Source organism: Halyomorpha halys, unplaced genomic scaffold (assembly GCF_000696795.3).
Source record: "Halyomorpha halys isolate HHAL.00 unplaced genomic scaffold, Hhal_1.1 Scaffold813.1, whole genome shotgun sequence".
In the NCBI taxonomy this organism is placed as follows: domain Eukaryota; kingdom Metazoa; phylum Arthropoda; class Insecta; order Hemiptera; family Pentatomidae; genus Halyomorpha; species Halyomorpha halys.
Window position 1 is genome coordinate 114,331 of NW_027113046.1, and position 13,703 is coordinate 128,033.

Genomic DNA, 13,703 nt, shown 5'->3' on the forward strand with positions numbered 1-13,703 from the left:
ATATAAATATTTCTTATCTATTACATCAAAATTACATTATTATACCATACTCATTACGAAGCATTTTTTTGGAATTAAAAATTTCAAACTATGTACACATGTAATAATTTAAAAACAAATATGTGAAATAATTAATTCAATAATTACCTTCATATATAAACTTCAAAAAACCGTTTAACTCATTATTAGGGAAAACAGTTGGAAATTTGGGCATTTTCAGTGTGGCAATAGGAATGGCCTTGGTTTTTTTTAGCATTCAGGTTAAAATCATTGTTAAACACCCATGCATTAATGTTATCAATATCTTCTTGTATCTTTTGGATGGCTTCAAGTATCTCGGATGGATGGAAGGATAGATAGATTTGGGGATCGTCAGCATATAAGTGGTATTGTGTATGGTGAATGGAATCAGGAAGATCGCTGATATAAAAGCAGAAAAGAGTTGGTGGAAGTGAGGACCCCTGTTTGGGAACAATGGGACAGGAAGGGAAGGAAGCACTTTAGGACACTATTTGACATGGAAAGGTTTTGAAGTTTATTGAGGAGGATCTTATGGTTAACTGAGTTAAATGCTTTTGAAAAATTAAACAGAACTAAGATTGATATTTAATGATTGTCTATAGAGGATTGGAGGTTTTGGGATATTTTTTAAAAAGTGGATTGTGTGCAATGTTGAGAGCGAAAACCGGATTGGAAAGGATTAAGTAGAGTTTTTTGCTCGAGAAAATTATTAAGCTGGGAGTGGACTAATCTTTCTAGTGGCTTGGCCAAGTTAGATTAAATGGATATTGGCCGAAAGTCAGAAGCTGAAGAAGGAGAAGATACTTTGTTCAATGGCCTGACCAAGACTTTCTTCCAGGCTTTGAGAAAAATGGAGTTTTGAAGGGAGAAGTTATAAATGTGCAGAAAGGCAGGAAGAATTGTGAGGAGACAAAGTTTGATGATCTTTACAGGAATATGGTCTGGGCCGTAATCGTTCGTTAATAATTCTTCTTCGTTAGTTAAATAATTCTGGACTTGAGGACTGCTGGGATTAAGTCATCTGGGGAAACATTTAAGAAATAAAAGTTATTTGGATCAAATTAGATTTCAGGGATGTGATAAGATGAAAAGTTGCATAGGGTTGTTGAAGGAAGAGGAGCAGCATGAAAGCATTAAGCTCATCGGGATCAACTGAGTAATATGGACAGGATTTTGAGCTTATGGAGATGTTCTTGTAATAACAGAGAGGTTCTTAAGGATTTTCCATTTGGATTTAGGATCAGATGCTTGGGGTAGGATGTTGTGAAAGTATTGCTCCTTGGTGCAGCATAAGGATATTTGGGTAACGTTTTGGAGGGACTTAAAGGTGGAATAGTGCTCTAAAATTTTGGTGCATCAGAAGCATCTTCTGACCGTATCTCGTCTTCTTATTAAATATCTTATTTCTGAGTTGATCCAGAGAGCCGCAGAGGGTTTAAAGGTACAGATTTTATGAGAAGCAAATTGATTTAGGAATTAAAGAAGATTCGAGGATAGGCATTTGACCATATTGTCAATGGATAAAAGTGAATAGATAGGTTCTAAGGAGAGGGACAGTTCATCAAGATAGGGACCAATGTTTTCTATGGTTAAGGTTAAGGAATCAAGGTTTCGTCAACTAATTTTCTTTGGTATAAGCGAGGGAGTGGGAACATTGTAGGAAATTTTGATGAGGTCATGGGAGGAAAGAAAAGACAGGAATTTGGGAGGAGGATAACAGGTTCTGTAGGGAATCAATAATAAATACATCAAGCCAGGTATCAGTGGACTGGGTATGATGTGTGGATTGGTAGGGAACCACGGGGAGAAGGTTGGTTTTGAGATCACCTGCGATTATTATATTTTGGAAGAGAGGAATATATGAAAGGAAGAAGGATTCAAATGCATCATCAAAACGGACTCGAGATGGGCGATAAATGACAATATATATAAGGAGGAAATAATCTAGAAATTCGTCATAATGTGCCAGAAGGGATTGGGAGTTAACATGATAGGATGTTAGGATGTTCTTTAGTCATGTAGGACTAAAGAAAAGAGTGTGAAACCGAGAGGAATGGAGCAAATTTATTATTGGAGTAAGGAAGGAAAATTTAGAATGTGTTGAAAAGGATATTTGGGTTAATATCAAGGGAGAGAGTACATTTACTATTTGAATACAATGAGATAGGCAATAAACTCGTATTAAGCATAAAAAAAAAAAAAAAAATATGTTGAGTGAAAAATAACAAATTAAATACAATGTTACATTAAATTGAGAAAAATAAAGAAATAATAAATAAAATAAATACTTAATCACAATGATAATTTACTTGGTTTGAAAATAAAAATAATGCTACTTAGAAGAGTAAATCAAAAATAATAGATATAGATGTAAAAATGTATTTGGAAAATATATCAGAAAAAAAAAACAAATAAAAATTACAAAAGGAAAAAAAAAAACTCATATGTACTAATAAATTGACAGCTTCTTTAAGAAAGAATGTTTTTCTTAAGTTGGCAAATAAATAAGAAAATGAGAAGTTATAATGAAAATGTAAAAATAGACTAAGTAATAGAAATAATAAATAACAAATTAATAGAAGTTTAAATATGATGTAACCAGGGGGGAGGGGAGGTGGCGTCAGTGAAAGGCTTCAAAATCCTCAGCTGTATTAATGATGACAGGTTGTCCACCTTCATGGTGTGCATAAATGGTATGCACAGTAGTTTAAGTTAGTAATTTTTATATGAACGTATTATATAAAATATTTTCAAGTTTAACCCTACTTTGCTTTAATAATGATACAGCTGACAGAAAAAAGACTGTTGATTTTTTTTTTATTTGGACATATTACGAAGGTAATACCATAAACTGAAGTTAATTTATTTGCTGAGGTTTCACTACAGAATGTCCCAAAGTCAGTAGAGCTGCCATAAAGTAGCCCTTTCTATTCTATGGTGCAATCTAAAGCAGTGGTTCACCCCAATCAGAATTCTGCAAAACACTGGGGTTCCACGAAATAATTTAGGAATGGGTCATTCCATGTCAACTAAACCCATTTATGAGACTTTCTCAGGTCTTATTCAAATTTCGCACAGGTGTTGTGTAGATATCCTAGCCTATCTTAGCTTTTGCTGAAAAGGCGGTTCACTTTATTTGTATCAAACGATAATGTAGGGATTCTGCCACTTTCCTACTAGTACCAAAAGGATTCCCTCATTTTTCTACTTCTACCAAAAGGATTCCCCCATTTTCCTATTAGTACCAAAAGGGTCCTGCCACTGAAAAAGGTTGAGAACCGCAGAGCAAAAGAATGCATCACATACATAAAATTAAAAAAAATTGTTTTGTCAGATGTGCCAGTATTATAGCAAGCAGCCGTATCTATTTCTTTTGAGGTAATATTCTATCGGGATGATGAACCTCTTTAGGCACTCTGAATCTCATGGAACTATTCAAAGGACTCCATTTCATCTCTAACAGATATATAATGCCTGTAAAAATGCAATAATAAGACAACATTGTAGTAATTTAGGAAATGTGGTAAACATAAATGACTAATTTCAAATTACTTTGTCAGTAAAAAATATTCATTTACATGAAAATCCTAGCCTTACTCATTACTATCACATTTATTAATTGATAGTGTTCTTAAATGAGTTCAGATCTGTCAAGTCCAAATTAAAACAATAATGTGGTCAATCCCTGATATCTCCATAGGTCCACAACTTTTGTTATAAAATGTTCGTAAGAATAAAAATTGTACAGTAAACTGAAATAAGTTGTTTGCAATGGATGAGATATGAAATATTTTTACTAACTTCATTCTCACAGAAGCATAACTTCGAAGAAAAAAAATTTTTTTTGTTGCACCGCTTTATTCTATATGAACAATTATTAACATAATAATGACTCCTAAAATATGTATAAACATAATATAATATAAATTGTAAAAATTAAATAAATGTAAGCGTTGAATCATAATTATACATCGTACTCACCTGCAGTTTCAAATATTTTCTGTTTTAAACTACACTCTGCATCTACATCTCTTGCCGCAGCCAGAGCTTTAGCACTTTCCGCCTGAGTTAACCACCATTGAACCTAAAACATTTTGACACAATTTTAAAACATCTCATTTCATTTTTTTCATAAATAAATAGGAATAAAAAAAATTAAATTGCAGATACAGAATGAGAGAGAAAGAAAGCAATAAGTGAGTTTTAGATAAATATTAAATAGACGATAAGTGATTGATTTAGAAGACTACAGGATTATCCTGTTTCACAACAGGTTCTCGCTAGCATTGCCTAAAATTTGTTTTAGCCCCTTATGTTTGAGAGTAACTTGCTTGAATAACAAAATCCGACAGATGATGATTCTAGGTTGTGCCCCTTCCATTCTGAATCTGTGAATAGTATTTTGAAAAATCGATGAATAAATTTACTATCATAAAGTTTCTGATAAATTAAGGAATAATTTTACTTAAATTAGATTACTTCATTTAATTTCTGCTCAAAAAATATATCACTAACAACTTTCTTTTCACTTGTGATATTACTGTTAGAAGTAAGTCCTAAGCTCCTCAACCAGATTTTCAAATTATTTGTATGAGGAGAAGATGATTGGGGGTACGGTGAGAATATAACACAAATAAGTTGAAAGAACTTATTTAATAGTGCCAACGTTTCGGCCAGAATTTCAAGCCTTCATCAGGGCTGATAGTTTACTTTAGACTTAGTTTTTTCCGATCTCCTACTAGCAGCTCTGATGAAGGCTAGAAATTCTGGCCGAAACATTGGCACTATTTAATAAGTTCTCAACTTATTTGTGTTATATTCTCACCGCACTCCCAACCATCTTCTCCTCATACATATTATCCACAATCAACTATCTTCTCATCATTTGGCTTATTCTTTAGAATTTTGAAGAATTGGAATTGTTGATAAACCATTTACTGGGCTTATTTTGGTACAGAATTAGCCTTAAAGGCAGGAATATCTTTTGAGTATTGTTCCTTAGAGATTATATATTTATGAGTTAAAAGCTTTATTATCCAAAATTAAAATCAGTAAGTTTTATTGATTTTCTTATCTGGAAGAGACAGAAACATACTTTTTTTTTGTTTTATTCTCACCCCAATCTGGTTATAGTATTTTTAAAACTAAAAATAATAAATTCAGATATCAAAGTATTTAAAAAGAAAAGTGTTGAATAGATAGATGCCCATCATAAGTAATTATAATGAAGTCACATTGATTTGTTCAGAATCTTTTCAGAGTTCCTTTAGAATCGATATACTCATCTGAAAGGTAATCACCACACAAGCTATATATGGAGATGCAGCATTGTGTGGTAAAATATCAAGATATCATTTTTGATCTCAGCTCAGCTATTTTTAGCATTAACAATTGTTTATCTTATTGTGATGTTATGCTTCTGTATATTAATTCAAGGTTTAAAAAAAAGATAAAAACCAATGGAAATTTTTATTTGAACTTGATATGATATGCTTCTATTTTTTTCCCCATAACATCAAAGAGATCATAATTAATAATAGGAAACTAAAAATTTGTTGTACTAAAGTTACTCCTTAAAACAAAAATTTTTAAAATTCTCTTTTTTCAAGATAGGCTTATTATTATTATAGAATTATTTCATTGGTTAAGTGTAGGTTTTGATATAACAGAAAATAATTCACTTATCTTATTTTGTCACTACCAATGATAATTATATACATCAAATGAGACATGATGAACAGCTTTGAAAACTTCAACAAATAGTGATTAAGGTTACTAAAGTGTGGATGTAAAATGGGTTTTAGAGAAATGAAGTTTGTTGTAAAGTATCCCAAATTAATCAGCTTTGAGAAGACTTCCCTATAAAAATGTTTCAACCAGTCAGGTAATTTCAAATGTAAAGTTTATTCTTATTTCACTGTCACCCGTCAGTTAATATACCAAACCCACAAACATCAGTTAATATACCAAACCCACAAACATCAGTTAGTATAACAAACCCACAAACATCAGTTAATATACCAAACCCACAAACATCAGTCAATATACCAAACCCACAAACATCAGTTAATAAGTTATTATTTTTTTATAAATAAAAGTTTTTGTTTAAGTGAATATATTTCTCTGCCAAATCTTATAATATACACACTGAGAGCTAAATATTAGTTGAATCTATAAAAAACCATGATTTATTATAGGAGGAAATTACACATTATCTAATTAAATGCCTGAATAAAAACATAAAAATCTCAATACTGACAATGAAAAAGCTGACGGTGTGGCCATATACACAGCTGACAATATCCGCCTACCAATGAACTATAGTTCGGCACCTTTGTACTTTATTGAAAAACCTATTAGAACAAACCTTGTTCAAGATTGGGACAGAGAGACTTCGCAAACACTTAATTACATACTTTTTAACTGTACATTGTAAGAAAACTGAGGTTTAATTTAATAAAAATCTTTGTGATGCAAAGTCACTTACATTATTTTTTTTTCACGAAAAGGCCTTGAAGACTACGCGCATATAATAACTCTAAAACTTCTTCTTCATCTTCTTCTCCTTTATATTATTTTGGTATTTTGATATTTGGTATTATATTTTGAGTATTTTTGCGGTGTATTTTGTAGCTCTCGCTCCCTTTAATTATTTTATAACATATGCTTATTCATGAACTCATGCATATAATTTAACTAAATGTTTAAAATTTACTCTTTTCTTTACACACACTTCAGTACACTATAACTGTTTGGAAATCAAATACTAAAAAAAAAACTAATTAACAATCAGAATATACAAAGCCTGAAATAATATATAATATGATGATACTTCCGGTGTTCTAGTATTTTACCAATATGTTCTAAAATAGCGGAACTGATTACAATATACTAAATAAAAAAACAAGCAGCAGAGTACAAAGACGTAGTATACAACAAAACTGGAAGGAAACATTGAATATATTTAAGAAATATTAAAACATCAGCAAGATACAGCACAAGAAAAAACAAAAATTATTATTTAATTATAAAATGAAAGTTTTCACTCAACCCATTTCAAAAGAATATATTATGCACAGCAAAGAGAAATTATAACCAAAATAAAAAAAAATAGATTTAATGAGGATCATGACAAATCATTTGAAAACACTTAAGATTAATGAAAAAATAAATAGTTTTACTTATATTCAAGATTTTTAATGTAAAAACTTGTAATTATTATTGAAATATTTCCTCATAATTAAGAACAATGAAATGAATAACGGACAAGATAATGAACAAATTGCCTAAAACATTGTTCAGATGTTGAAAAAAGTAAAGGAGTCATAAAAAATAAAATTATGAAGAATTATACAGGTTAGAACAAATGCTTGAATAATTAAGTCGAAAAACTTCTATTGTTAAAATGTACAGACTACATTTGATGACAAAAAGCATATAACACAAAAAACACATGAAACAACTATACTCATAATAAAATAGTGATCAACCCAGTAAAAAACAAAACCCTCTTTAAGTTCAAATTATAAATAACTAATCAAATATTATTCACCAATAAATGATATTTCAAAAGGGAGGAAAGAATTTACTGCTAATAATTGTTTACCTAGACTTAGTTATGAAACACCTTATATTATCACATTTAAAAAAAAAATTGGATTGTTATAAAAACATATATTACCTGCCGAACAAGCAGATCTTTCCTTTGACCAGGAGGTTCTTTTTTTATATGAGGGATCAAGACGTTCAAACTGGCTTCGAATTTGTTATACGCAGTAACATAGTCCCCTTCTGACATGTACATTTGCCCGGTCAATCCAATCTCTAAAGCATCGTGCACTTTAGGGGTTGATTGGAAAATGTCTTCTGTAACCGTTGAATATTCAAATTAAATCAAAAATATAAAAATAAAGCTGTATAAATCAAATCAAATTCTAAATCCATTGTCAAAGAGAAAATAGAATGGACATCCAAGAAATGCTGGATAACAAATAAAATAAATCTATCATAAAACAATAAATAAACAGTAAAAAATATACTTAGAATTTTCAAGTGCTCTCACAAACCACCCTCAAATTAGAAAAAAAAAAAAAGAAATGGTGTGTGGTAACTTTGGGGAAGGAAATTGACAAGAAAATATGATGTGTCAAATAAATCCTGAAATATATCATTTGTAGAGGTGACAATAGTGCGTTTATATTACAAAATTACAGGTATAAAATTAAGCCAGTTGGAATGTTCAATTTATGTTCTTAAGCAATTATGTTACAATTTATTAATAGCATTGCCTCACTCCCTGGGTTGTAACAGTATATAGCTTTACATATTTCTGAGACCAAATCTAACCTTCTTTTTTTCTATATTATAAAAATGATCGTGTTTCATTTACAGATAAGCATGGAGTAGAAAAATATGTGAATTAAGCAACCATTCTAAATTGAATAGGGTTCTAAATTTAAATGTTTTGAAATCATTTCATATAAATTTCATTAATTTTTTGATATGCAAACAATCAAATTAATTATATAATTTTTTTCTTTACATTTATTATTCTTATAAGCATTGAGCTAGGCTGAATATTTTTTAAACTAAAGAGAAAAAATGTTTTCTATTAAAAATAACCTCATACACAACACTAGGTAAATAAATTGAAGACAAATTTCAGTGGTACAAAAAGAAAATTGAACCCATTGGAGCCCGCAAGCTCAAATCTTGCACCTCTTCTCCATCAAATAGAAAAATATTAACAATAATAAAAAAAACTTTACTGAGTCTAGAAGAGTCTTGACGTGTTAGAATACTGTCTATTCCAGATTTTGAGGATTTGCTTATTGATGTTGATGTTCCTTTCAATGAAGATTCTGAAGAGGTATTTTGAGAATCTGTGGACTGACTATTTTCAGATACGCCCGAAGAACCAGGAGAAATACCATTTAATACTGTTAATTTTGAATTATGTTCCAATGAAGTAGATGATATGCAGTTTATAATATCCATCTGACCTGAAAAAGATAAACTAAATTAGTAAAAAAAAATTATAATGAAATCATATTTAAGTAGATAGAAAAATGGATGGGAAAGCATAGATTATTGCTTAGGAATCCTTGGTACCAAACTTGTTCACAATTAAGAAGGCGGCAGGAAAAAAGGCCCATTCCGTATACAGTAGTTTTGAGTTAAAGTTTATTTATATTTTTATGTTAATGATCTAAAATATTTCCGGATTTTCTTTTTATTGACCTTATTCTGCTACTGTTAGAAAAAGAAACCAAATATGAACAATACCAAAATCAACAAATAGACTTATACAAAAAAAAACATTATGTAGCTTTTTTTCTGTAAAACCTTCTTTTTCTTTTATTACATAAACATTAACTCAAACCATGGCGTATATACTCTGAGGTTTGTTAAAAAGAAAATAGGACAAAGAGTATCTAATTACAACAAAACAAAAAGTATATTGTTGTCTTAAATATTTTTAAATCAGTTAAAATTCTTTAAAACGTAAATAACAAAACAATATTATTCACAACTAATTTCAAAATAAATAAGAATACTTAGTCACTATCTTCAGTGAGGTTGTCAATTCAACAATCTTGAGCTTCTTTATTTTTGTGAAACCAGAAATAAGTAAATTATAATTACTAGCCTTCGCTAGTTACCTTTTCTTGTAGCATTCCTAGACAATGGTGAAAATATATTCAGAAACTTCTTTTCCAGAGAGAGTTGTGTAAGTTTTTTCAGAATCCCTCTTCTTATTAGATACATTTTCTTTGAAGTTAGACCTGTCTTGAACTTCCTGCTTTATTCCTTTTTTTAATATTGTAAAGCTGCACTCTTAACATACTTGTCACTATTAAAAAATCAACTTTGAAATACTACAAGAGAAAACACAAGACATATATAGCTGCTGAAGAAGGGTCCATAACACTAGGTTTTAAAAACAATTGTTAAGTCTAAACAACATAATGAAATTTTTATACTATTATCTTGGGACAATAAGTAAGATAAGACAACTTCCAAAAAAAGGGCTAACGACCTCTGGACCCCATTTCCTACCACCTCCTCAATTGACACTGAATTGTATTGTATATTTAAAGGTTACATTAGGATATATTTTAAAGATTTACTAAATTGAAGACCTTTGGAATAAAAACACAAAATTTGAAAAAAAAAAAATGACACTGGCTCCTTCAGAAGGGGGCCAAGCCACAGATATAATTTAATATCATCACTGTTTAAGACAAGAATATACTCATAATTTAATAACCTTGACAAAAAATTTTGAATTACACTTTTTACCTTGTTTGTACAACTGCCAAGACCTTCTTTCAAGAAAAATTCATTAGAAAGGAACTTGTAGTGAATTCAATTTTTGTCAAGAATACTTATTGTTTTACTATTTTATCTTCCACCATTCAAAAGTTGAAGCAATTTTAACATTATTTGTAAAATCCGAGATTTTGCAAACAAATAGTAACTTTCGGGTTCTTCATTATTGCATTTTCCTCACAGATATATTTTCATATCATCGCTGTTTAAGATAAGAATATAAATATATAATTTCCATAAAAATGTGAACGGTCATCTGCAAACAAATGCACTTTTTTGAGGGTTTCTCTGTCATTTGGATCAGCGCTAGTTCAAAGCCTGTGATCTACCATAAATTATAAAAATGGCTCAAAATAGCATTTCCACTTTAAAATAGCTTTAGGTAATTCTCTGCTATCAATTCAAGTGATACAGAAACTCAGAAGATAGATCTTTTATGAAAAAATCCTCCCCCCTCCAAAAAAAAAAAAAAAAAAGAATGCATTTATTTTAGTTATTAAAACTTTTTTGTAACTAAACTTAACAATGTGATAATACTATGAGGTGAAAAGTTTTTTTACTGAGATTTTTTAAAAATATTTTCTCTCCGATAAAATTGATAACCACTGTGGTCCAGGTCACCAATTCATAATTGGTAGTTTTAGAAATTGAATGTAGCCATCTTACTTAATATATTAAAAATTAAAAAATCAAATTTCTACAAACCAGTATGTACTACATTTTGGTTCCATTGCTTCTCTATATGTTTAGATGAATGTTTCTTATCATTTTTCAAGCATTCTTCAAAATCTTCCAATTGGTTGCATTGAGCTAACGACACCTTTAATTCTTCAGCTCTTGATAAGCATTGAGTTACTTTCAGGTGCATACTGGTCCATTCATAGGATTCTTTTAAACCTATAATACGATACAATGTAACAATATCTTTGGCAAATGAAAGATTAAAGTCATCTGCTTCATATTTAATAATAATTAAAACTAACAAGGAGAATATACATAAAACAAAATAAAATATAAATCCGCAACATGAAAAAGAGCAAATTTGTTAATTAGATAACAATAAGGCCCCCTCTGTAAATTAGGTGAGATGAAATCGAAGCAAGTGAGACTCCAACTGGAAGCGATAGGTTGCCTAGTAACCTCCACAATTTCTAACAGCATTTAGTTAGGATAAGCACACAACATAAGGTGAAATCAAAGCGAGAGATATTTGTTATATCACAAAGGCATCTTTCACTAAAAATGTTCATTCGTGTACGGAGGCTAAGCATATATTGAGACATGCGTAGTGCAAGGGCAGTCTTCATGCCTCAACTTTCATTGTTCCCTTCTGTTACACATTTCAAAGAAAGTTTGAAGCTCGATATTATAAGCCTGTTGCTGTGTAGTTAATAAAAAAGTCTTAACTGGAGTAGATAATGAAACTAAGCTAACAATATTTATCAACATAAGCAGTATCTTATTAATGGCTCACAATTTTAGCATCAACATTATCACAATCAGGATAAGTTAATCATTGATTTAGAAAATATATACAAAAATCAGAAAAAATTAATGAAAATTTAGTGATATATGTCTAGTATAGTATCAAGGACTGTTTCAGTTAAAATAATTAATAAATAAATTTTATTATTGTTAAGTGCTGATGTCATCCAGTTCCTAACTTGCTAGGACGTTATTAGCACCTCCCACGACCTCAGCTTTGGCCTCCCTCTCCTTCTGTTCTACAAAAGTATTTTTTATACTTCTCTATCCACTATTCTGCTAATATGCCCTGCATATCTTAAACAACTCAACTTTATTGTTCTAATAGCATCAGATATCCACATTATGTAGCTCTCGGTTAGAGAGTCACTTCCATTCTTCTCTAATTTTTACACCGCCAAAAATTCTACATAGACCTTGCACTTACCTGTCAAAGATCAGAAGGTCTTATAACCGCAAATTTTGATTTATCCTTAGTTATATATTTATCGTTAATACTTGCCCACGCTCAGCGGAGAAGGGGGTGAGTTAAAGGAAAATAAAAATACATATAATCGCAAAAGGAAAAAAAAAAGACTAAACAATAAAGAATAAATTACTCCTTAGGCGCCACGTTATTTTTTCTTGGAAACAACGAAAACCCCGAAGCATTATGCCCACAATATAACTAAAATATACCTCTATATAAACAATTGTTGAATTATGACCGTAACAGTCTTCTCCAGTTGGTCTTAGATGTTGTCCAACACTCAGATTCATATAGAAGCAGGGGACGTATAAAAGTTTTATACAGCTGGAACTTGGTCTTCCTAGAAAGTATTCACCCATTCAGCTGGGTTTTTTTTTAGGCCAAAATAGCAATAGTTGGCTGCAGTTATCATTCTTCTAATCTCAACATCGCAACCCCAATAAAAAATTCTCAATACAAAAATATCTAATTTGTTTAATTCAAATTTTTACAGAACACTGAAGAACTATAGAAATCAATCAAAATGTTGGATTAAAGCCACTAACAGATTTAACAATGGCCTGCTGAAGCATATACAAAGCAGACTTATCTCAAAGCACACTAAGATATGACAATCAAATTCTTCCACATCCACTCAGAACTTATATATGTATCACAGACTTTGGACCCTCTCTAAGAATAACAAAGAGAATCTACTTATCTTTGAGAGAAAGGTTCTGCACAGAATTTTAGATTTTGTAAAAGAAGGAGAGTTCTGGAGAAGCATATAGAATAAGTACCGCCAGTGAACTTTTTAATGAAGCTGATATTGTAAGTCATTAAATTAGAATGAGCAGGGCAGGTTGCTTCGTGAGATTGGCATGTACAGAGATTGCTACAAAGAAGAGAGGAGCTGCATAGAGAGAGGGACATTCAAAGCTACAAGATGATAGCATACCAGCCAATGCTAAAAATCTTTTATGCCTCAGTAATCTAAAAGTGGCAACCCAAAAACAACACAAATAAACAAAACATAATTTATTCTTTCTGAAGTTTCGACCTGAATTCCAGGTCTTCATCAGGACTTAAAAACAAAAAGAGTTAACAAACATCGTTCAGAGAAACATAAAAATTAAAATAAATGATAAACTAACAAATTTGGAAGCATGACATAACAATGAATTGAAAATAAAATAGTTGATTAATGACCATGGAAGTAGATAGTATTAGATTGATAACAATGAAAGATGAAATATAATATTATATAGGTAAGAAGATATGTATAAGATAAGATATGTAAGTAGTGTCTAAAACATTGAAAAATAGTTTGAATTAAAATAATGAGCTGTACGACATATCTAGATGTATAACTATACCTGTATAACCTATCTAGATCTCGTCAACATCTGCCTTATTT

The 13,703-nt window shown here is 30.5% G+C and overlaps 1 protein-coding gene across 5 annotated transcripts in view; it reads right to left on the reverse strand.

Annotated features, from left to right (window-relative positions):
* The window catches only part of LOC106686371 (serine/threonine-protein kinase ULK3), a 21,003-nt gene that overhangs the window by 1,988 nt on the left and 5,312 nt on the right, over window positions 1-13,703 (reverse strand). For all 5 annotated transcript variants that reach the window (XR_002945106.2, XR_010844326.1, XR_010844328.1 and 2 more), the window contains 4 exons: window positions 11,059-11,250; window positions 8,790-9,023; window positions 7,703-7,887; window positions 4,003-4,105 (listed from right to left, as the gene is read on the reverse strand). Coding sequence is in view for 1 of the 5 variants with exons in the window: in XM_014429637.3 (XP_014285123.1) it covers window positions 4,003-4,105; window positions 7,703-7,887; window positions 8,790-9,023; window positions 11,059-11,250 (714 nt within the window). In the remaining 4 variants the exon portion in view is untranslated. The remainder of the gene's footprint in view (window positions 1-4,002; window positions 4,106-7,702; window positions 7,888-8,789; window positions 9,024-11,058; window positions 11,251-13,703) is intronic.